Source organism: Coffea arabica, chromosome 6e, assembly GCF_036785885.1.
Source record: "Coffea arabica cultivar ET-39 chromosome 6e, Coffea Arabica ET-39 HiFi, whole genome shotgun sequence".
Taxonomy (NCBI): domain Eukaryota; kingdom Viridiplantae; phylum Streptophyta; class Magnoliopsida; order Gentianales; family Rubiaceae; genus Coffea; species Coffea arabica.
Window position 1 is genome coordinate 59,379,892 of NC_092321.1, and position 24,493 is coordinate 59,404,384.

Genomic DNA, 24,493 nt, shown 5'->3' on the forward strand with positions numbered 1-24,493 from the left:
AAAACTATGGAGGATTTGTCTGTATATTAGATTTACCACAGCGAATTTTTTTGTTTTTTACCCTATTTTTAATGTTAAAAATTTTGATATATGGGTATAACATGATATATTGATAAATAAGTTTACAATTGCTCTATCATATAAATCAGTATAAATTAAATTATTTTATTAAAATTATTATCATATATTGACAAACAATAGGTTAACAACATTTGGTTTCAACTTATTTAAGATATTAAAATTAAGAATGTCCACTTTGTACTAAAAAAATAAAAAAAAAATTTAACATGTTAAGCATGTCGCACCCCATTTTTCGCGATGAAAACGAAAGTGTTTATAAAAAGATGTGATTTTATTTAAAAATAAGTAAAAAAGAACCTAGAATGGGACTTAAAAAATGCGACAATTTGAGTCCAAAAAATTTAGTCTAAAAGGGCTTTTTAAAAAAAAATAGGAGTCGCCACTTGGTATGAAGTTTTGGTGTACCAAGTCACCGAAAAATTAGTTTTGATAAAAAATAAAATAAATCAAAACCTTTTTTGACAACTCCAGATCTTTGAAAACAAGAGAAAATGAATTCGGGAGACACGGTTGAAGAAAGGGAAGGCAAAGGTTCAATTGACTCAACCTAAAACATCCTTTCAACCTAGTCTAAGCTAGTTGCGAGGTTTAGTTAAAATTTTCCTAATCTAACCTTTAATTTTATCATATTTGGATGTTTCTTACATGGATGCAAATCTAAATTTATAAAATATCGAAAGGGTCAAAATATCCATTCAAGGGTTTAATCGAACCAATTGCATTAATTGCGAAAGCCAAAATGATTCCTTGAAAGTGTCACGAGTATGTGAATGATGAAATTAAAATAAAAGAAATTAAATTAAATTATATGCATATATATAAGTGATCAAAGAAAAAGGGAATGCAACATAAAGGGTACGAAAGGCAAAAACTCGTAACATAATTTTCTTATACATGGATTAATAGGGTATTTAAACTAAAAAGTTATAATCACCCATTTTCCATGTTTGAAAAATAATTAACCTAACAGAAACAAGCAAATGAACTAGCTTAAATGAGATGCAATTCTAAATGATATGATTAATACATATAAAGGGTAGGGAATATAAGATAATATAATAAAGAATATCATGCAAATGAGAAAAGATCCTAAAAATGAAAATATGCATGAAAATGTAGTGAATAGCATACAAAGATGAATCTAGCGCAAGACGACCTAAAGGGTCTAGCGTTGGATTAGCCCATTTCTAAAAATCCTTACTAGCGTTGGACTAGCAAGTAAGCGGAGGGAGAAGCCACAACTAGCGTTGGACTAGTGTGGTGACGTCATGCATTAACAATTCATAGTGAAACAAATAAAGCATAAATTAAAACAAATAAACACATAAGAGCACGTAGCACATAACACGTAAACATAATATCTAGATGCCAAAATCCTAACAAAAACAGATAAAACACATAACACATAAGCCACATAAACACGCAACCTATCTATTATATCGAGGAGCGTCCAACTACAATCTAGAAGGGAAAAATATAATAAAACAAATTTAATTATTCTATCTATTACATTTTCGAGGTATTTAAATGCCTCTCAAATCATTATAAAAATTAACTAAAACATATATAAGAAAATTTGAATGAATATTTAAATCAAATAAATAAAGCATATAAAAATATATAAACACATAGGAGCACATAAGAGCACGTAATTGACATTGAAATAATAAAAATAGGAGTACCTCCCGTTTGAAGTGGTGACTAAATGGAGTCAAATTGTCCTATTTATACTCACAATGAACAAAAGGATCATGGCACCAATTTAATTGAAAAAGAAAATAATAATACAAGTACTAAATTCACACTAATATGTCAGATGTAAAGAAATCTAAGCAAATCTAAAAATTCCAAGTTAAGTATATTCAAAAGTAGCATAATTAGCTATTAAAGAAAAGAAACAATCATAATAAAGAGAGTCAAAATTCATCAGGGACTGAATTGCAAAAATTGAAAAACTTTTGGGGACAAAAATTATATTTTTTCAAAGTTCAGAGGTCAAAATTAAATAAAATATAAAATTCAGGGACCAAAGTGAAATTACTATAAGGACCTACATGAAAGAAATTTAAAATTTTATGGGCCAAAGTAAAATTACTCCAAAGATAAGGGGCCAAAGTGCAAATCGTAACCAGATCTTCTTAAGAAAACAGGCCACTGGGCCATTATTTATTTCTTTGAGCCGAAAACTACCTAAGCCCAGCCGAAAGTCCAAGCCGAAACACACAGGCCAGCCCGTCTTCTATCACTCAAACCCAACCAAAAATAAAGCATGAGTCTGACCTTCTAGCCCAAATTGAAACCCAAAAGAAATAAACCAAAACCGAACCAAAACTAATTCTTGGCCCAACCAAAGATAAAACATTAGCCCAAACCATTTTTCTTTCTTTTCTTTTCTTTCTTTTCTTTCTCCTCTTCTTCTTCTTTTCTTTCTTCTTCTTCCACCGAGAAGCTGAAGCTTCTCCCTGCTGGCGGCCATGGTTACCTCCGGCGGCGCCACCACCGGACCGCCGCCGGCGATCTCTCCGGTCACCAAATTTTCTCAAAATATACCCCCTCACTCGATTTTTCGCGTAGGTTCCATTTCCGGAGTTATTTTTTACAAAAAAGGAAAGAAAAGTGGTCAAATGGCCAAAAAACAGTCACGATTTTACTACAACACTCTTACAACTTCTACAATACAACTATGATTTTTATTTGATAAGACACAACATAAAAAGGCTAAATTAAAGCAAAAACAGCCCCTAAATGAAGAAAAATACTTCCATGCCTTTAAAGCTCAAAACTCCAAAATATTTAGATAACCCAACATTTTCAGATCTTTGCTAGCTAATGGTCATCCATTTGAGCAAAACATACACGCCAAATTCACTCCTTTGATTCGTTTTTCATGTAGACATTTTTTCAAACATTTGGCATGCATTCACAGCACCGTTTCTTTTTTCCTTAATTTTATGCAGGCTTGTCCCAAGAACTTCAACAACACCACAATAACAACAAAATCAGTGAAAGAAAGAGACAAATAGGTAACCAAACATGCATTTAATCTAATTAATTAAAAAAAAAAGCTGGAAAAAATACGTCAATGAGGGTTATGGTCCCTTGACCAAAATTTGAGGAAGTTCCAAGCTCTAATTGTCCAACCGATAGCTGTCCCTCTTTTTTTTGTTCTTGTTTGAAGTTGTGTGTGAGTGTGTTGGGAACCAAAGAAAGGGCCGAGAGTGGGGAGTGGAGTAGGGGTGGCAATTCGGGTCCAAATCAGGTTGGCGGGTCGGGTCCGCGTCAACCCGTCAGAAAATCTGTTGACCCGAACCCGACCCGCCAACCCGTGACGGGTCAGGTATGCTGACCCGAACCCAAAAATTTCAGGTTGGCGGGTTGGCGGGTCGACCCGAAATGACCCGAAATTTAATTTTAATTTATTAATTTATCACTGTAATTTCTAATAAAATCAATTTCTCACAAAACTAATTACATAATCAAGTAATAAAAATTTAAATAAATAATTCCAAACCAAATCTAAAATAAATTAAACACCGTAAAAGTGTTTTATCCCAAACAAAATATAAAATAAATTAAAACAATATAAAAGTAAAAAATAATATAATATATTATTTGTCCAAATATAATAATTTCAACTTCACACAAATTAAATAAATTCATTTAGGATTAAGTAATTAATGCCTTTGAAAAAAAGAATAACTTAGTTTAGTTAGATAAAATTATTTTTATATTTATTAAATTATTTTTAATTCGTAAACGGGTCATATCGGGTCATATCAGGTCACCACGGGTTGACCCGAAATCGACCTGTTTTCTTTTCGGGTTCATCGGGTCCAACCCGATTCTGACCCGAATTTCCGAAATCTCAACCAAAACCCATTAATTTCGTGTTAGGTTCGTGTCGTGTTTTCAGGTCGTGTCGAAAATTACCACCCCTAGAGTGGAGAATGTTTTTTTTGTTTATTTCCTCTTTTGAGGGAGAGAGCCGAGATGGATGGAGATTAGATGGATGGAGATTTTCTTTTTTCTTTGTGGCTTCTCTGATGATGGAGAGAGCTGAGAGTCAGAGTGAGGGAGATTGAGTGCTTTTTTTCTTCTTGTCTGTTCCGTTTTTTTTAGCCCAGAGAGAGCTGAGAGAGTGAGTATTGGGAGAGAAAAAAAGGAGTTTGTGTCAGGGGCGGAGCCAGAAAAAAATCTTAGTGGAGGCAAAAATAACACTAAAATTTTTTATCTACTCTTTTTCTAATTTTTTAAGTAAAAAAAAAAAAGACTCATGCATAAAATCACCATTTCATAAGTTAAAATATTTATCAAATAACTCATTTATTAGTTATTACATTAACTAATCAATTTTCAAATTTCTTTAAAACAGTATTAGTCTCATGCTCTAGAAATATATTTGCAAACAAATTTAAAATAATAATAATAAGAAGTAATTGTTTAGAACCTGATTTTGATGGTCTTCTAAAGTTGGTGAAAAGAGTTGCAAAATGTGGCGGACCCAAGTCCTAGAAGATCAAATGATTCTGGTGCAATCTCTAAATAGGATGAAGTGATTAAAAGAAAGAGTAACAAGATTTGGTTGTGGAAAAAAAAAAATGGCTCTCCTATATATATTGGGCAGTGGGGACAACCGAGAGCCAGATGAGAAAAGGGAAATTGGGGAGTGAGGACAAAGGAAATAGATGATAATTGGATGAAGTGATAAAAAGAAAAAGTAGTTGACTTGGGTGTGGAAAAAGAGGAGCCGGTTGTGAAGGAAAATGGGGGACCATAGGAGTAAATGAAACTTGGGGAGTGGAGACCAAAATGAATGATTGATATAATTGGTACTTGGCCCTGTTGGTGGAAAAATGAGAACTAGGGGAGAAAAGTGAATGATATAAATTTTGTGACCCATTCTTTCATATTTTTTCTAAAAAAAATTATGGGGGCACCTTTAAAATTATATCAAAATTATAGATGTAATATAGGAATTTAAGGGGGACAATGGGGGCCCGTGCCCCCACTTTAAATCCGCCCCTGGTTTGTGTATTGGATTTGCCAAAATGATGATTTCTTAGCTAATGAAAAGAAAGGTGCATGATAATTGAGTGTGGAATGGGTTACTAGTTATTTTGGTAGGGAAAATGATGAAAATGATTTTTGATTTATTTCTTTTGTTTTGTGTTTTTTTCTTTTTTCAAAAACAAATCTACAAAAATGAGAAAATCATACATTAATATATATTAAAAATAATAATAATAATAATAACTTATCAAATAGATAAAATTTCAAGAAAATATTAAAAATTGACAAAAATTTGATGTCTACAAAAAGCATACACTTCTTTAAATTTTTTATCTTTTTTATATACTTTATCTTATACTATAATATATATAAGTATTGTTTTAAATTAAAATATATAAATCGGTGCGTAGCACGGATTAGAATGCTCGTTTCGATGAATAGCTCGTCAGACTTTTACCCAACTCTCCTGTGACCGCCAGTTCTCCCCTTTCACATATGTAATGCTCGCAAGGTTTCTCCGCCGCTAAACCATCCAACAAAGCAACTAAATCCCCTACCACTACTGCTGCTCCAAAATGCTTCCTGGAGGCAAAACAACAAAAACCTCCCGCTTTAAACCCATACAAAACCCAAAAAGAATCTCCCTCAATTCCTCCGCTTCCCCGTCAACTCGCCTCCCTTCTTCACCATCAAAAGCACCGATCCAGGAAAATCAAGAAAACGTCCTTAAAATCCCACTTGACCCATCGTCATCAGCGATCACCATAGCCAACAATGAAGATCTCTTAACCAACATCTTACTCAAGCTACCCGCAAAATCCCTCCTCTGCTTTCGATGCGTCTCCAGGCAATGGCGAACCATCATCTCCGACCCCGAATTCCGTCGCCGCCATATACGTAGTATCAGGTGCTGCCCGACGTCTGATTTCCTCTTTTTCAGTCCTTATATCAAGCCGAACGAGATCGATTTGCTTTCACTTTCCGGAGATGGGTTGGATTCGGTGGGTAATTTAAGTTCCCCTTTACGACGTTCCCTCGAAGGTCGGATTATAAGATTACAGGCTTGCAATGGATTGCTATGCATTCAGTTTATGGTGAATTATATTCGAAGAGACCTAATTGTGTACAACCCCACAACCTCTGATCATAGGACTATCCCCTGGCCAAAAGAGGGAAATCATTCGCCGCCTATAGTTCGATACACTAGTATAGCTTTTGACCCTTTAAGATCTGACTACTACAAACTTCTTGATGTCAGTTTTGACCGTGGTCTCCGATTTTTTATTTACTCATCTGAATCTGGGGTTTGGAGGGGTGGTGGCGCTGCAGTTGCCGGGACTTTTGATAGTGACTATTGTTTTGATAAAGGCGTGTTTTGGAATGGGGACGTCCATTTTATGGGAACCGAATTTTGTACTCTATGCTTTGATGTCGAAAATGAGTGCCTTCGACCATCCATGCCTCGAATTCCGATTAGGATGGAGGTTATGGGCAAATGGGATATTAAGTATTTTGGGGAAACAGGGGGGAATCTGTATGCAATTTATCTAAACAGAATTAACACTGCTGTGTTGTCCGATGTTTTTGAGCTGAAGAGGGATTATTCTCAATGGGTTGTAAAGTATCGGTTTGATTTTTCTCATTTGGTTACGTATTATCCGGAGATGAAGAGTTGTGGTTGTTGTACACCCTGTTTTATTGCGGATGAAGAAGGGAAGAATGCAAGGATTGTGATTTCACTAAAGGGTAAATTCATCTTGTATGATATTAATCGTGTGTTTGTGAAGGAGCTTGTTGAAGTAGGGCCTGTGTGTTCTAACGTTGATGACTGGGGCAATAGCAAGTGGTACAGATGGTATGAGGCTTACCAACATGTTGGTACTTTTGCTTCAGTTTAAGGTCTGAAGTTGTTTACGCAACTGTCAAGCATTTTCTTTCTGACAATCGACCTCCATAGGAGTTGGTAATAGCTTGGTTTTTTTTATCCGTGTAAAATGTTAAACTTATGACTGCATATGTTTTAGCCACTGTGGACTACCGTGATTATTATCTTCATGCCATTCTAGTAGAATCATGTAAGAATGCTGCTATGCTGTAATGATGGTTAGGTTTTATACTTTTATAGCTTACTTCGGCCATTTTGAAGCTGTGTTTTCATTATGTTTTTTGACTGTTCTGGATTCTGGAAATTGTCATAAGTAGGTGCTTCAACTTTGATATAGGATTCTTGGCAGGGAAAAACTATTATTTGATCAATGGGATGCATTGAATGCTTTTTGTTTTTCCTTCTTGTTCCTTTGCATTTGCATTGCAAGAATTCCAGTAGATTGCCTCTTCTTATTTTGGCAAATGGCGAGCCTTTAGTCCGATGATATGTAATCCTTTTTCGTGCCTAAACAGAGTTGCTTACGAGCAATCCATATTAGTGATGTACTCATTTTGTTCATCGAAGCTGAAATTAATTGGATTCATTTTCGATTATTCCATGATATGAAATCTGCATTAGTCAGGATAACATGTTAGTTTGGAGTTGATTTTGGATCATAATAGTCATACGGAATAGCAATCTGTAAAAAGAACACGTTTGCATCTGGAGGAATCCTGGGTTTTAGCTTTCTGCTGCAAAATACTTGATCTGAAGTAAAACAGTTTGATTAGCACAATTTATTTGCAATCAACCAATGAATTTTAACCCTTGCTTCTCAAGTTTAGAGCAAAACGAGGAGCTGAATGCAACTGTAGATTCATCTTCTCCTTTGATTGTTTTCTTACATGTCAACTTGGGGGGTTCAAATGGTTAGCAGCTGCAGAAATTTTGCAAGAACATTCTGAGTTTGAGACATTGGTTTGGCTCATTGGTTGAAGTGACATAGCTACAATAAGAGAAAATGTGTTTGTGAATTGTGATTGTGTTAGGATTAAACATGATGCTTGGTAGGCAATAGTTGCATATAAGATAATTACAATTGGATTGTGCTTTTCTAATCAATGCTCTGGATTCTAAGAAAGTCATCTACAAGCAGAGAGATTATTTGGACATTCTAGCAAGATCTAAACCAAATGTTGGAGATATGAATCTTGGAAACATAATTAAAATATAGAGGGAATATGATACCAATCGTCCCTCACACATTTTACTGATATTAAAATTTGAGTAAATTTTATATACACTGATATGTGTATAAAAGTTGAATTTTAAATTCAAATTTTACATATTTGTCATTCATCCAACGCTGACAGTGTATATGTAAAAAAGATTAATCCTTCAAGTAAATTTTAGTTCTTTACGTACAAAATGAAGTATTTTAGTCCCTCACAAATTTTAAGACGTGCTCCTTTTTGTCCTTCGCACATTTTATTGATGTTAAAATTTTTGTTCCTTACATACAAAATGAAATATTTTAATCCCTCAAAAATTTAAAACGTACTTTTTTTAAAAAAATTCTGAACACATTTTCGACATATATTTTCTAGAAAAATCATCAAAGAACTTAATTGGTAGCAAACGGTTACAAGTTAGGTTCTTCATCCATATATTGAGTCCCTGCAATTTTTCAACAGGGAAAGCTCTAATCCGCATTCCATATATGCAATGCTCTTAAGATGCAAATTTATATCCGAGTAAATTGTTTCAGTTCTGCCAAGTTCATACTACAAGAAACGATTCATAAAAAAGAAAAAGAAAACAAAAGAAACGATTCATTTCTGGGAATTTCTGGGATACTTTGGAGAGAGAGAAGCTTTTTGGCTACGGCCTCCAGAGGTAATTGGAATTGAAAGAGCTATATCCACAATTATTCGGGCTTGTCTTGTCCTGCAAGTAATTTTAAGAAGAGGTGTGACAGAGGCTAACTATTCTTCTGTACCACGAAACTGATTCACAAAGAAAATTGAAGGTGGAAAAAAAAGGAAAAAAATGCTTCTCTTAACTTGTTCAAGTTAAATTTTAGTATCCATATAACTTTGATAGGGAGTTTTTTCATATTCTTTTCCTTTTTTTTTTTGATTCAAGTAAGACTCTAAAGATTAGAGGTGAAGCATTATGAGGTGAGATTGAGATTAGAACAAGGGTTCGTTTGAGATTGCGATAACTTATTAAAAAACACTTAATCTTGTCAAAGTACTTATTAAATGCTTAATCACATTGTTTGGATGCACACTTGCATAAGTACTTTTTCGATTTGATAATGTGAAATTTTGAATTTTTAAAACATATTTATCTCTTCATTTAGCTCAAAATTTATATTCCTTCCGTCCCACTTTTTCGTCTGTCCCAAATTATAGTCCACTTTTCAATTGAAAAATGTAGTTATTTTTTAATTTATCTAAAATACTCTTATTCAATGTAGGTTGTTATTAGTATGAACTACCTTATTTAATATAGATTGTTGATCTACCCCATTTAATACATTTAGATTTAATGTGAAATAATATAAAATGAGGATTGATTCTTTTATGACCATCAATTCAAGTTTCATGAATAATTAATATAAAGTTATACTCTATTTAATGTAAGGGTATTTTAGGAAAATAGCAATCTAAATTTATTTTTCTAACAAAGTTAACTACTTTTTCTTAAACTATGTGAAAAAAACTAGAACTATCAAAATGGGACAGATGGAATAATAACATTGTTAAAGTTAATTTTTTATTTTTTTTGGAATGTAAAAGTTGCTCTAAAAGCACCAATTTTGAACTTATGCCAAAAGTGCTTTATTGGTCAAAAACTCTACTCCTAAATTCAAGAAACGATACTTACTAGTCATTTAAAAATACTTTTGTCTTTTAAAAGCACTTTTTTAGTAAAAGCATCGCAACCCCAAAGGGTATCTAAGATAACTCATGTTAAATAAGCTAATGTCACCGCAAGTTTAGTTTCTTTTCAAAGAAGTAAATGCTATTAATAGTTCCTAGTTTTGTCACAACATGGACGAAGTTGTGTTGGCCCAAAAATGTGTTCGGCCCTTTTTTTTTTGTTTTTTGTTTTTTAGTGTAAGTGGGTAATTTCAAATTTGGGATCTCTCATCTCTATTCTCTTCCTTTTACCATCCAACCCATCCTTCTAAACAATGTCTGTTGGACTTCAAATCTTAATTTGGAGTAATCCAGTTTGTAATTCTTGGCAGCTGGTTATCTTTCCTCGTTCATCATTGATGAATGATTGAGTCCATTCAAACTTTTTTTGATAAAAAAAAAATGATACAGATGAATTAGAGAGCATTAGAGATTTGAAGCACTTAGGTAGCAAAGGGGTGGGCGCGGGTCGGATACCCGCCTCCCATTCACCATTTGGCTGATCCGACCCGCATCTTACGGGTCAGTCATTTTCTGACCCTTGTCCGCCCTGCGTATCAGCGGGTATCCGGTTATAGGGTACCTGCTTCCGGTTATAGGGTACCCGCTGAGATAGGGTCGGGTCAGCGGGTACCCGCCCCATCTTATTTATCATTTATTTTTTTTTAAAAAATAATTTATACTAATTTAATTTTATATTTTACACATTCATCTAAGATTTAATAATTTTTTTTCTAAAAAAGGTTTCTCACCAAGAAACAAGCATGTGAAGAGAATATAAGATAAAGGAAAAAATTAAAAGAATTCAAAATCAATAAAAGTTTGAAATAAGTAGCACAATTTTTAATATATATGTTCCACATCAATTAAACTCTTTTCTATAAAATATAAGATCATGGCCTCTACAAATGAATCTTGTAAATAAACTATAGTCTCTCATATTTGTAATGCAATTTATTCAATAAAATTATATATTTAGTTCTAAATTATTATTTTATAGTGTGTGTATAAAAATAAAAATAAAAAAATATATATGCGGGACGGATCAGGTACCCGCGAGTTTTTAATTATGTGACCCTAACCTGCCTCGCATCTTAGCGGGTACCCGACCCTCTTTTAACTCGATCAAATAATAAAAATCAAATATCCTAATTTTCGAATCGGATCGGATCGGATATGACGGGTTTTCAGGTTAACGGATAATTTTGCCCATCCCTAGGTAGCATTGCCCTCTACCTTGTCCTCGCTATTCCAGCTCTTCTCTTGAAACGATTTTTCCATTAGATAGTGTTTGTTTATAGGGAAAAGTATAGGAAAGTGAAAGAAAGTTATTTTTTGCTTCAATCAAGATTTTAGTTAGCAGGAATGTTGAAAAATTTTATTGCATTTTCTGCATTTTCTTGTATTTTGTGTCCTGCAAAGTTTGTAGGATTTTGAAGGAAAATAGTTAGTTACAAAAGTTTCAATAACGCCTACTAATTGTCATTAATTTCCCATATTCTCTCAATATTTTTCTTAATAACCAAACGTGTATGGAATACTTTTCATTTTCTTTTACCTCATTTTTCTTCACTGCACTTTTCCATAGAACTTTCTTTCTATTCAAACAGCGCCTTTTAAGGTTGCTAAGAATACAAGAAGAAATTGAGATTTTTTCTTTTTTCTTTTTGTCATTGTCTTATTTTTGCTTGTGTCACAGCAAGAGTGAATACGACCATTATAAACTAAAAAGGGTTTTTAATTGTATTTCATGCTAGATGGGCAATTGCATGCTTGGAATCAACAATATGCCAATATATAATTAAAAATAATAATTGTATGATTGAGCTTGGGACTCCAGATTTGCAAATTGAACTTTACACTGATAGTCCTTTGTAAAAATCATATTCTTTAAAATCAATCGACTGCGAAATTAATAATATATTCTTAATTTAACTTGTACTTGTTGGAGGAGAGTACACGAACAATCTCTGATCTTAAAAAATAACCACCTTGGAATTGATAACTACTAAGAAGTTCGGTAGGGCTGAGGCGCGTAGAACGCTCTCTTTAAGACGATACGCGCCCCTACGGTGCTTTTCAAACCGATGCAGAAGGTCTAGAGCGCCGCCTCCAGGATACAACAACCCAACTCTATAGTTGTTACTTCTCTTTGATCTGCACAACCAAGAGAAGCAGAAGCTTCCCAATATCCTTCTTTGCCCAAAGAAAACAGAATGAAGGAGAAAGAAATAAATGTGAGGAGGATAGTATTTTAGAGTGATTTTTTGTTGTGAGAAGAAGTGTGTCAAAACCTTTTGAGAACTCCACTATTTATAGGCTACAAAATCTTAAGTAAAAGAAAAACTAATGTGTAACAGTTTTTCATATTAAAACGTAGTTAATAGGTAGAATTAGTAACCTAAAGAGTTAATTCACATTTGAATGGGTTATAAAGACTTATTCAAATAATCCTTTTGTAACCCCCACAATAATACATAATGTCTTATTCAAAATTCTTTTGTAACTCCCACAATACCAAATAATTCTTTTGTAACTCTTATTCAAAAAAGTAACTCACAATTATAACTCCATTCAAAATGCAATGTAACTCCCACAATAACAATTTACATAACTCACCAATGAATACTATTGTAACTCCTTGAAAAGATTTATCCAAAAATTAAGATTTTATTAAAATACACCAACATTCCCCCACTTATTTTAATAAAATCTGAAAAAAAATAAAAGGACATTTGGGCAAAGTGAGAATATCATGCATAGTGAAAGTGGCATTGCCTTGAAACCTTCACTTAGTGTTTCCATAATCCTCATATTAGAGTCAAAGTGGACTAAAGCCTTGAAACTAAGACTACTTTAAGATATGTTAGATTATGTCACACACATGATATTCAAGATATTAATTAATATGCTTCTTAAGCCAGCACATTACGGCCTTGTGCTTTATCCTAGATTCATGAATGCTTTAGAAAATTAGCCAAATTCTCATAGGAAGCGGCCTTTACTTCCACACTCATATAGGTGAGTCTATCAAGAATGCCCCTATGACTAAGGCATCCTACCCATAAAGGGCTATAGAACTCATTAAAAGATTTATATCAAATCTTAACCTTTTCTTCGTCATAGAACCACGAGCATGCTTTACACCATGGGAAGGGATTTAATATACGCATGCTTTTCACCCAAACCATTCTATGATTCGTTTATCCCTGACCTAGTTCTTGGGATCTCCAATCCCTAGGTAGTTGTATCCTCATAGATGATTCCAATTTAAAAATTTTTAGGCTCAAGTCCCATTCCCTTTGATGTTTGAGAAATTTGTTCTCTAGCTAGAGCTTTCGTTAATGGATCAGCGAGATTTTCTTTTGATATCACATGGTCTATATTTATAGCACCATCACATAAATATGATCTCACAGTACTGTGTTTTCTTCTAATAGCTCTGGATTTTCCATTATAATATTTGTTATGTACTCTACCAATTGCAGCAGTACTATCACAATGTAAAAGTATGGGTGGTACCGGTTTATCCCAAACGGGAATTTCAGATAATAAATCTCTTAACCAACTGGCTTCTTCACCGGCAGAAGCTAAAGCTATAAGCTCTGCTTCCATAGTAGATTTAGCAATAATGTGTTGTTTTTTAGATCTCCAACACACAGCTGCACCACCCAAAATAAAAATATAGCCAGTGGTAGATAATGAGTCACCAGATTGAGAATTCCAATCTGCATCACTAAACCCTTCTAGAACAGCAGGGTAATTTTTATAAAGTAAACCATAATTTATAGTACCTTTAAGATATTTCATAACACGAGTAATAGCATTCCAATGATCATAACTAGGTTTACTTGTAAATCTACTCAAAATATTTACAGCATAAGCAATAGCTGGTCGAGTACAATCAGTGGCATATCTCAAACTTCCAATTATACTTGCATATTCATGCTGATTTAACACAAATGCATCATTCTCAGTTGGATATAAATGCACACTAGAATCAAAAGGAGAGGAAACTGGTTTACAATCATAATACTTATATTTTTTAAGTATTTTTTCAATATAATGTGCTTGATCTAACATAATTCCTCTAGGGCTTCTAGTAATTTTCATTCCAAGTATTACATTGGTTTCACCCAAATCTTTCATATCAAAATTATTTTTTAGTAACCCCTTGGTATTTTCAATAATATTCAAATTAGTCCCAAAAATTAAAAGGTCATCAACATACAAGCATAAGATAACATGAGTATCTTCAATAGATTTATAGTAAATACATTTATCACTTTCATTTATTTTAAAATTATTTGATATCATGCTCTTATCAAATTTTTCGTGCCACTGCTTAGGAGCTTGTTTCAAACCATATAAAGATTTTGTTAACTTACACACTTTGTTTTCATGACCAGGTTGTACAAAACCTTGTGGTTGATCCATATATATTTCTTCTTCTAAATCTCCATTCAAAAAAGCTGTTTTTACATCCATTTGATGAATTTTAAGATTATGAATGGCAGCAATAGCTATAAGCAATCTTATTGATGTAACTCTTGTTACTGGTGAATATGTATCAAAAAAGTCTACATTTTCTTTTTGCTTAAAGCCTTTAGCTACAATACTCACATTTTTCAAAATCATTTTGAAGCTTAGGTAACAATCCAATATAACTCATATTCTTTAAGTATTTAGAATTAACATGACAAAGTCGAGCATGCCATAAATTAGTACTAGAAGCAATATAAACATAACTAGGAGATATTTTATTCATTTCAACATTCAATTTGAACATACCATCATATGCATAACCTTTTCCAACAAATGCATTATTTTTTCTAATCACATATTGATCAGAATCTATAATTTGCTTGAACCCAGCTTTGTTGAGAAGATAGCTTGAAACCAAGTTCTTTCTGATTTGAGGAGTATGAAGAACATCTTTCAAGGTTAAAGTACGGCCAGAGGTGAATTTTAGATCCACATCACCAATACCCACCACCTTAGTGGTATGTGAGTCACCAAGTAGGACCATTTTACCTTCTTCAGCATGAGTGTAGCTTTTGAACCAATCTTTATCATGGCAAATGTGCCTAGAAGCACCTGAATCTGCCCACCACCCTTCATGATTCTCTAGCATGTTCACCTCAGTTATCATAGCCACTAAAGGCTCTTCAGCTACATGAGCTTGAGGTTTATCACCATGCTTCTTAGGTTGTCCACGTTTTCTAAAATAACAATCCTTGGCTTGGTGGCCAGGTTTTCCACATACAAAACATGGACCCCTAAGAGTTTTATTATTATTAGAAGGGGTTTCTTGGTTCTTTCTAGGTCCTTTATATTGATATTGTGGTCTATTCTTATTTTTCATGTTTTTTCCTCTAGGCCTCAAGTATGCATTATTCTTAGAATTCTGACGTCTAGAGACATTATCAGTTGAAGTAATAAAATGTACCTTATTAGTGTCACCATTGCCATTGGTCTCCTCAGGCTTATCTTGCTTCCTTGCCTCCTCCTCAATTCTAAGTCGAGCCATGAGATTGACTAGCGTGATCTCCGACTGCTTGTGGCGTAGTCCCTTTTGAATGTCCTTCCAAGAGTTTGGTAATTTGTCAATTATAGCGGCCACTTGCATTTGTTCATCCACCTTGATGCCTTCATATTGAATTTCATGAACTATATTTTGTAGTTCATGTATTTGAACAAGGACAGATTTGTTTTCTGCCATTTGATACTTGAAGTAACGGCTACAAGCGTATTTCTTGGCTCCAGCTTCTTCAGTATCATATTTCTTTTGCAAAGCCTTCCAAATCTTTTTAACTGTGGAATAAGAAGTGGAATAGTAATCATAAAACTCATCGGATAAGCAATTAAGAAGATAGTTTTTACAATCTTCTTCATCACTTCTCCATTTTTGAACACTTTGTTCGTGCTCTTGCTTCTGTTGCTCATCCATGTCATCAACACGGATTTTGGTTGGATTTTTGGCCGTAAGTACCCAAGCTACCTTCATGAGTTTTAGGTAGAAAAGTACTTTTTTTAGCCCATCTTTTGAAGTGTTCGCCATTGAACTTGAAAGGCTTGTTGAGATCTGTAGAGCTTTCGACGGATGTAGGGACAGTAGAGTTAGTGTTGCTCTCCATTTTAGTATCGTCTTAAAATTGTTGAAGGAGAGTACACGAACAATCTCTGATCTTCAAAAATAACCACCTTGGAATTGACAACTACTAAGAAGTTCGGTAGGGCTGAGGCGCGTAGAACGCTCTCTTTAAGACGATACGCGCCCCTACGGTGCTTTTCAAACCGATGCAGAAGGTCTAGCGCGCCGCCTCCAGGATACAACAGCCCAACTCTATAGTTGTTACTTCTCTTTGATCTGCACAACCAAGAGAAGCAAAAGCTTCCCAATATCCTTCTTTGCCCAAAGAAAACAGAATGAAGGAGAAAGAAATAAATGTGAGGAGGATAGTATTTTAGAGTGATTTTTTGTTGTGAGAAGAAGTGTGTCAAAACCTTTTGAGAACTCCACTATTTATAGGCTACAAAATCTTAAGTAAAAGAAAAACTAATGTGTAACAGTTTTTCATATTAAAACGTAGTTAATAGGTAGAATTAGTAACCTAAAGAGTTAATTCACATTTGAATGGGTTATAAAGACTTATTCAAATAATCCTTTTGTAACCCCCACAATAATACATAATGTCTTATTCAAAATTCTTTTGTAACTCCCACAATACCAAATAATTCTTTTGTAACTCTTATTCAAAAAAGTAACTCACAATTATAACTCCATTCAAAATGCAATGTAACTCCCACAATAACAATTTACATAACTCACCAATGAATACTATTGTAACTCCTTGAAAAGATTTATCCAAAAATTAAGATTTTATTAAAATACACCAACATTCCCCCACTTATTTTAATAAAATCTGAAAAAAAATAAAAGGACATTTGGGCAAAGTGAGAATATCATGCATAGTGAAAGTGGCATTGCCTTGAAACCTTCACTTAGTGTTTCCATAATCCTCATATTAGAGTCAAAGTGGACTAAAGCCTTGAAACTAAGACTACTTTAAGATATGTTAGATTATGTCACACACATGATATTCAAGATATTAATTAATATGCTTCTTAAGCCAGCACATTACGGCCTTGTGCTTTATCCTAGATTCATGAATGCTTTAGAAAATTAGCCAAATTCTCATAGGAAGCGGCCTTTACTTCCACACTCATATAGGTGAGTCTATCAAGAATGCCCCTATGACTAAGGCATCCTACCCATAAAGGGCTATAGAACTCATTAAAAGATTTATATCAAATCTTAACCTTTTCTTCGTCATAGAACCACGAGCATGCTTTACACCATGGGAAGGGATTTAATATACGCATGCTTTTCACCCAAACCATTCTATGATTCGTTTATCCCTGACCTAGTTCTTGGGATCTCCAATCCCTAGGTAGTTGTATCCTCATAGATGATTCCAATTTAAAAATTTTTAGGCTCAAGTCCCATTCCCTTTGATGTTTGAGAAATTTGTTCTCTAGCTAGAGCTTTCGTTAATGGATCAGCGAGATTTTCTTTTGATATCACATGGTCTATATTTATAGCACCATCACATAAATATGATCTCACAGTACTGTGTTTTCTTCTAATAGCTCTGGATTTTCCATTATAATATTTGTTATGTACTCTACCAATTGCAGCAGTACTATCACAATGTAAAAGTATGGGTGGTACCGGTTTATCCCAAACGGGAATTTCAGATAATAAATCTCTTAACCAACTGGCTTCTTCACCGGCAGAAGCTAAAGCTATAAGCTCTGCTTCCATAGTAGATTTAGCAATAATGTGTTGTTTTTTAGATCTCCAACACACAGCTGCACCACCCAAAATAAAAATATAGCCAGTGGTAGATAATGAGTCACCAGATTGAGAATTCCAATCTGCATCACTAAACCCTTCTAGAACAGCAGGGTAATTTTTATAAAGTAAACCATAATTTATAGTACCTTTAAGATATTTCATAACACGAGTAATAGCATTCCAATGATCATAACTAGGTTTACTTGTAAATCTACTCAAAATATTTACAGCATAAGCAATAGCTGGTCGAGTACAATCAGTGGCATATCTCAAACTTCCAATTATACTTGCATATTCATGCTGATTTAACACAAATGCATCATTCTCAGTTGGATATAAATGCACACTAGAATCAAAAGGAGAGGAAACTGGTTTACAATCATAATACTTATATTTTTTAAGTATTTTTTCAATATAATGTGCTTGATCTAACATAATTCCTCTAGGGCTTCTAGTAATTTTCATTCCAAGTATTACATTGGTTTCACCCAAATCTTTCATATCAAAATTATTTTTTAGTAACCCCTTGGTATTTTCAATAATATTCAAATTAGTCCCAAAAATTAAAAGGTCATCAACATACAAGCATAAGATAACATGAGTATCTTCAATAGATTTATAGTAAATACATTTATCACTTTCATTTATTTTAAAATTATTTGATATCATGCTCTTATCAAATTTTTCGTGCCACTGCTTAGGAGCTTGTTTCAAACCATATAAAGATTTTGTTAACTTACACACTTTGTTTTCATGACCAGGTTGTACAAAACCTTGTGGTTGATCCATATATATTTCTTCTTCTAAATCTCCATTCAAAAAAGCTGTTTTTACATCCATTTGATGAATTTTAAGATTATGAATGGCAGCAATAGCTATAAGCAATCTTATTGATGTAACTCTTGTTACTGGTGAATATGTATCAAAAAAGTCTACATTTTCTTTTTGCTTAAAGCCTTTAGCTACAATACTCACATTTTTCAAAATCATTTTGAAGCTTAGGTAACAATCCAATATAACTCATATTCTTTAAGTATTTAGAATTAACATGACAAAGTCGAGCATGCCATAAATTAGTACTAGAAGCAATATAAACATAACTAGGAGATATTTTATTCATTTCAACATTCAATTTGAACATACCATCATATGCATAACCTTTTCCAACAAATGCATTATTTTTTCTAATCACATATTGATCAGAATCTATAATTTGCTTGAACCCAGCTTTGTTGAGAAGATAGCTTGAAACCAAGTTCTTTCTGATTTGAGGAGTATGAAGAACATCTTTCAAGGTTAAAGTACGGCCAGAGGTGAATTTTAGATCCACATCACCAATACCCACCACCTTAGTGGTATGTGAGTCACCAAGTAGGACCATTTTACCTTCTTCAGCATGAGTGTAGCTTTTGAACCAATCTTTATCATGGCAAATGTGCCTAGAAGCACCTGAATCTGCCCACCACCCTTCATGATTCTCTAGCATGTTCACCTCAGTTATCATAGCCACTAAAGGCTCTTCAGCTACATGAGCTTGAGGTTTATCACCATGCTTCTTAGGTTGTCCACGTTTTCTAAAATAACAATCCTTGGCTTGGTGGCCAGGTTTTCCACATACAAAACATGGACCCCTAAGAGTTTTATTATTATTAGAAGGGGTTTCTTGGTTCTTTCTAGGTCCTTTATATTGATATTGTGGTCTATTCTTATTTTTCATGTTTTTTCCTCTAGGCCTCAAGTATGCATTATTCTTAGAATTCTGACGTCTAGAGACATTATCAGTTGAAGTAATAAAATGTACCTTATTAGTGTCACCATTGCCATTGGTCTCCTCAGGCTTATCTTGCTTCCTTGCCTCCTCCTCAATTCTAAGTCGAGCCATGAGATTGACTAGCGTGATCTCCGACTGCTTGTGGCGTAGTCCCTTTTGAATGTCCTTCCAAGAGTTTGGTAATTTGTCAATTATAGCGGCCACTTGCATTTGTTCATCCACCTTGATGCCTTCATATTGAATTTCATGAACTATATTTTGTAGTTCATGTATTTGAACAAGGACAGATTTGTTTTCTGCCATTTGATACTTGAAGTAACGGCTACAAGCGTATTTCTTGGCTCCAGCTTCTTCAGTATCATATTTCTTTTGCAAAGCCTTCCAAATCTTTTTAACTGTGGAATAAGAAGTGGAATAGTAATCATAAAACTCATCGGATAAGCAATTAAGAAGATAGTTTTTACAATCTTCTTCATCACTTCTCCATTTTTGAACACTTTGTTCGTGCTCTTGCTTCTGTTGCTCATCCATGTCATCAACACGGATTTTGGTTGGATTTTTGGCCGTAAGTACCCAAGCTACCTTCATGAGTTTTAGGTAGAAAAGTACTTTTTTTAGCCCATCTTTTGAAGTGTTCGCCATTGAACTTGAAAGGCTTGTTGAGATCTGTAGAGCTTTCGACGGATGTAGGGACAGTAGAGTTAGTGTTGCTCTCCATTTTAGTATCGTCTTAAAATTGTTGAAGGAGAGTACACGAACAATCTCTGATCTTCAAAAATAACCACCTTGGAATTGACAACTACTAAGAAGTTCGGTAGGGCTGAGGCGCGTAGAACGCTCTCTTTAAGACGATACGCGCCCCTACGGTGCTTTTCAAACCGATGCAGAAGGTCTAGCGCGCCGCCTCCAGGATACAACAGCCCAACTCTATAGTTGTTACTTCTCTTTGATCTGCACAACCAAGAGAAGCAAAAGCTTCCCAATATCCTTCTTTGCCCAAAGAAAACAGAATGAAGGAGAAAGAAATAAATGTGAGGAGGATAGTATTTTAGAGTGATTTTTTGTTGTGAGAAGAAGTGTGTCAAAACCTTTTGAGAACTCCACTATTTATAGGCTACAAAATCTTAAGTAAAAGAAAAACTAATGTGTAACAGTTTTTCATATTAAAACGTAGTTAATAGGTAGAATTAGTAACCTAAAGAGTTAATTCACATTTGAATGGGTTATAAAGACTTATTCAAATAATCCTTTTGTAACCCCCACAATAATACATAATGTCTTATTCAAAATTCTTTTGTAACTCCCACAATACCAAATAATTCTTTTGTAACTCTTATTCAAAAAAGTAACTCACAATTATAACTCCATTCAAAATGCAATGTAACTCCCACAATAACAATTTACATAACTCACCAATGAATACTATTGTAACTCCTTGAAAAGATTTATCCAAAAATTAAGATTTTATTAAAATACACCAACATTCCCCCACTTATTTTAATAAAATCTGAAAAAAAATAAAAGGACATTTGGGCAAAGTGAGAATATCATGCATAGTGAAAGTGGCATTGCCTTGAAACCTTCACTTAGTGTTTCCATAATCCTCATATTAGAGTCAAAGTGGACTAAAGCCTTGAAACTAAGACTACTTTAAGATATGTTAGATTATGTCACACACATGATATTCAAGATATTAATTAATATGCTTCTTAAGCCAGCACATTACGGCCTTGTGCTTTATCCTAGATTCATGAATGCTTTAGAAAATTAGCCAAATTCTCATAGGAAGCGGCCTTTACTTCCACACTCATATAGGTGAGTCTATCAAGAATGCCCCTATGACTAAGGCATCCTACCCATAAAGGGCTATAGAACTCATTAAAAGATTTATATCAAATCTTAACCTTTTCTTCGTCATAGAACCACGAGCATGCTTTACACCATGGGAAGGGATTTAATATACGCATGCTTTTCACCCAAACCATTCTATGATTCGTTTATCCCTGACCTAGTTCTTGGGATCTCCAATCCCTAGGTAGTTGTATCCTCATAGATGATTCCAATTTAAAAATTTTTAGGCTCAAGTCCCATTCCCTTTGATGTTTGAGAAATTTGTTCTCTAGCTAGAGCTTTCGTTAATGGATCAGCGAGATTTTCTTTTGATATCACATGGTCTATATTTATAGCACCATCACATAAATATGATCTCACAGTACTGTGTTTTCTTCTAATAGCTCTGGATTTTCCATTATAATATTTGTTATGTACTCTACCAATTGCAGCAGTACTATCACAATGTAAAAGTATGGGTGGTACCGGTTTATCCCAAACGGGAATTTCAGATAATAAATCTCTTAACCAACTGGCTTCTTCACCGGCAGAAGCTAAAGCTATAAGCTCTGCTTCCATAGTAGATTTAGCAATAATGTGTTGTTTTTTAGATCTCCAACACACAGCTGCACCACCCAAAATAAAAATATAGCCAGTGGTAGATAATGAGTCACCAGATTGAGAATTCCAATCTGCATCACTAAACCCTTCTAGAACAGCAGGGTAATTTTTATAAAGTAAACCATAATTTATAGTACCTTTAAGATATTTCATAACACGAGTAATAGCATTCCAATGATCATAACTAGGTTTACTTGTAAATCTACTCAAAATATTTACAGCATAAGCAATAGCTGGTCGAGTACAATCAGTGGCATATCTCAAACTTCCAATTATACTTGCATATTCATGCTGATTTAACACAAATGCATCATTCTCAGTTGGATATAAATGCACACTAGAATCAAAAGGAGAGGAAACTGGTTTACAATCATAATACTTATATTTTTTAAGTATTTTTTCAATATAATGTGCTTGATCTAACATAATTCCTCTAGGGCTTCTAGTAATTTTCATTCCAAGTATTACATTGGTTTCACCCAAATCTTTCATATCAAAATTATTTTTTAGTAACCCCTTGGTATTTTCAATAATATTCAAATTAGTCCCAAAAATTAAAAGGTCATCAACATACAAGCATAAGATAACATGAGTATCTTCAATAGATTTATAGTAAATACATTTATCACTTTCATTTATTTTAAAATTATTTGATATCATGCTCTTATCAAATTTTTCGTGCCACTGCTTAGGAGCTTGTTTCAAACCATATAAAGATTTTGTTAACTTACACACTTTGTTTTCATGACCAGGTTGTACAAAACCTTGTGGTTGATCCATATATATTTCTTCTTCTAAATCTCCATTCAAAAAAGCTGTTTTTACATCCATTTGATGAATTTTAAGATTATGAATGGCAGCAATAGCTATAAGCAATCTTATTGATGTAACTCTTGTTACTGGTGAATATGTATCAAAAAAGTCTACATTTTCTTTTTGCTTAAAGCCTTTAGCTACAATACTCACATTTTTCAAAATCATTTTGAAGCTTAGGTAACAATCCAATATAACTCATATTCTTTAAGTATTTAGAATTAACATGACAAAGTCGAGCATGCCATAAATTAGTACTAGAAGCAATATAAACATAACTAGGAGATATTTTATTCATTTCAACATTCAATTTGAACATACCATCATATGCATAACCTTTTCCAACAAATGCATTATTTTTTCTAATCACATATTGATCAGAATCTATAATTTGCTTGAACCCAGCTTTGTTGAGAAGATAGCTTGAAACCAAGTTCTTTCTGATTTGAGGAGTATGAAGAACATCTTTCAAGGTTAAAGTACGGCCAGAGGTGAATTTTAGATCCACATCACCAATACCCACCACCTTAGTGGTATGTGAGTCACCAAGTAGGACCATTTTACCTTCTTCAGCATGAGTGTAGCTTTTGAACCAATCTTTATCATGGCAAATGTGCCTAGAAGCACCTGAATCTGCCCACCACCCTTCATGATTCTCTAGCATGTTCACCTCAGTTATCATAGCCACTAAAGGCTCTTCAGCTACATGAGCTTGAGGTTTATCACCATGCTTCTTAGGTTGTCCACGTTTTCTAAAATAACAATCCTTGGCTTGGTGGCCAGGTTTTCCACATACAAAACATGGACCCCTAAGAGTTTTATTATTATTAGAAGGGGTTTCTTGGTTCTTTCTAGGTCCTTTATATTGATATTGTGGTCTATTCTTATTTTTCATGTTTTTTCCTCTAGGCCTCAAGTATGCATTATTCTTAGAATTCTGACGTCTAGAGACATTATCAGTTGAAGTAATAAAATGTACCTTATTAGTGTCACCATTGCCATTGGTCTCCTCAGGCTTATCTTGCTTCCTTGCCTCCTCCTCAATTCTAAGTCGAGCCATGAGATTGACTAGCGTGATCTCCGACTGCTTGTGGCGTAGTCCCTTTTGAATGTCCTTCCAAGAGTTTGGTAATTTGTCAATTATAGCGGCCACTTGCATTTGTTCATCCACCTTGATGCCTTCATATTGAATTTCATGAACTATATTTTGTAGTTCATGTATTTGAACAAGGACAGATTTGTTTTCTGCCATTTGATACTTGAAGTAACGGCTACAAGCGTATTTCTTGGCTCCAGCTTCTTCAGTATCATATTTCTTTTGCAAAGCCTTCCAAATCTTTTTAACTGTGGAATAAGAAGTGGAATAGTAATCATAAAACTCATCGGATAAGCAATTAAGAAGATAGTTTTTACAATCTTCTTCATCACTTCTCCATTTTTGAACACTTTGTTCGTGCTCTTGCTTCTGTTGCTCATCCATGTCATCAACACGGATTTTGGTTGGATTTTTGGCCGTAAGTACCCAAGCTACCTTCATGAGTTTTAGGTAGAAAAGTACTTTTTTTAGCCCATCTTTTGAAGTGTTCGCCATTGAACTTGAAAGGCTTGTTGAGATCTGTAGAGCTTTCGACGGATGTAGGGACAGTAGAGTTAGTGTTGCTCTCCATTTTAGTATCGTCTTAAAATTGTTGAAGGAGAGTACACGAACAATC

At 34.0% G+C, this 24,493-nt stretch overlaps 1 protein-coding gene across 1 annotated transcript; it reads left to right on the top strand.

Moving 5' to 3' along the window:
* The first annotated feature begins 5,507 nt into the window (after positions 1-5,507).
* Positions 5,508-7,236, top strand: LOC113696890 (F-box protein At5g07610-like). Its single transcript, XM_027216277.2, has one exon. The coding sequence runs from the start codon at positions 5,667-5,669 to the stop codon at positions 6,987-6,989; it is 1,323 nt and encodes a 440-aa protein (XP_027072078.1). The 5' UTR covers positions 5,508-5,666; the 3' UTR covers positions 6,990-7,236.
* The last annotated feature ends 17,257 nt before the right edge of the window (positions 7,237-24,493 follow it).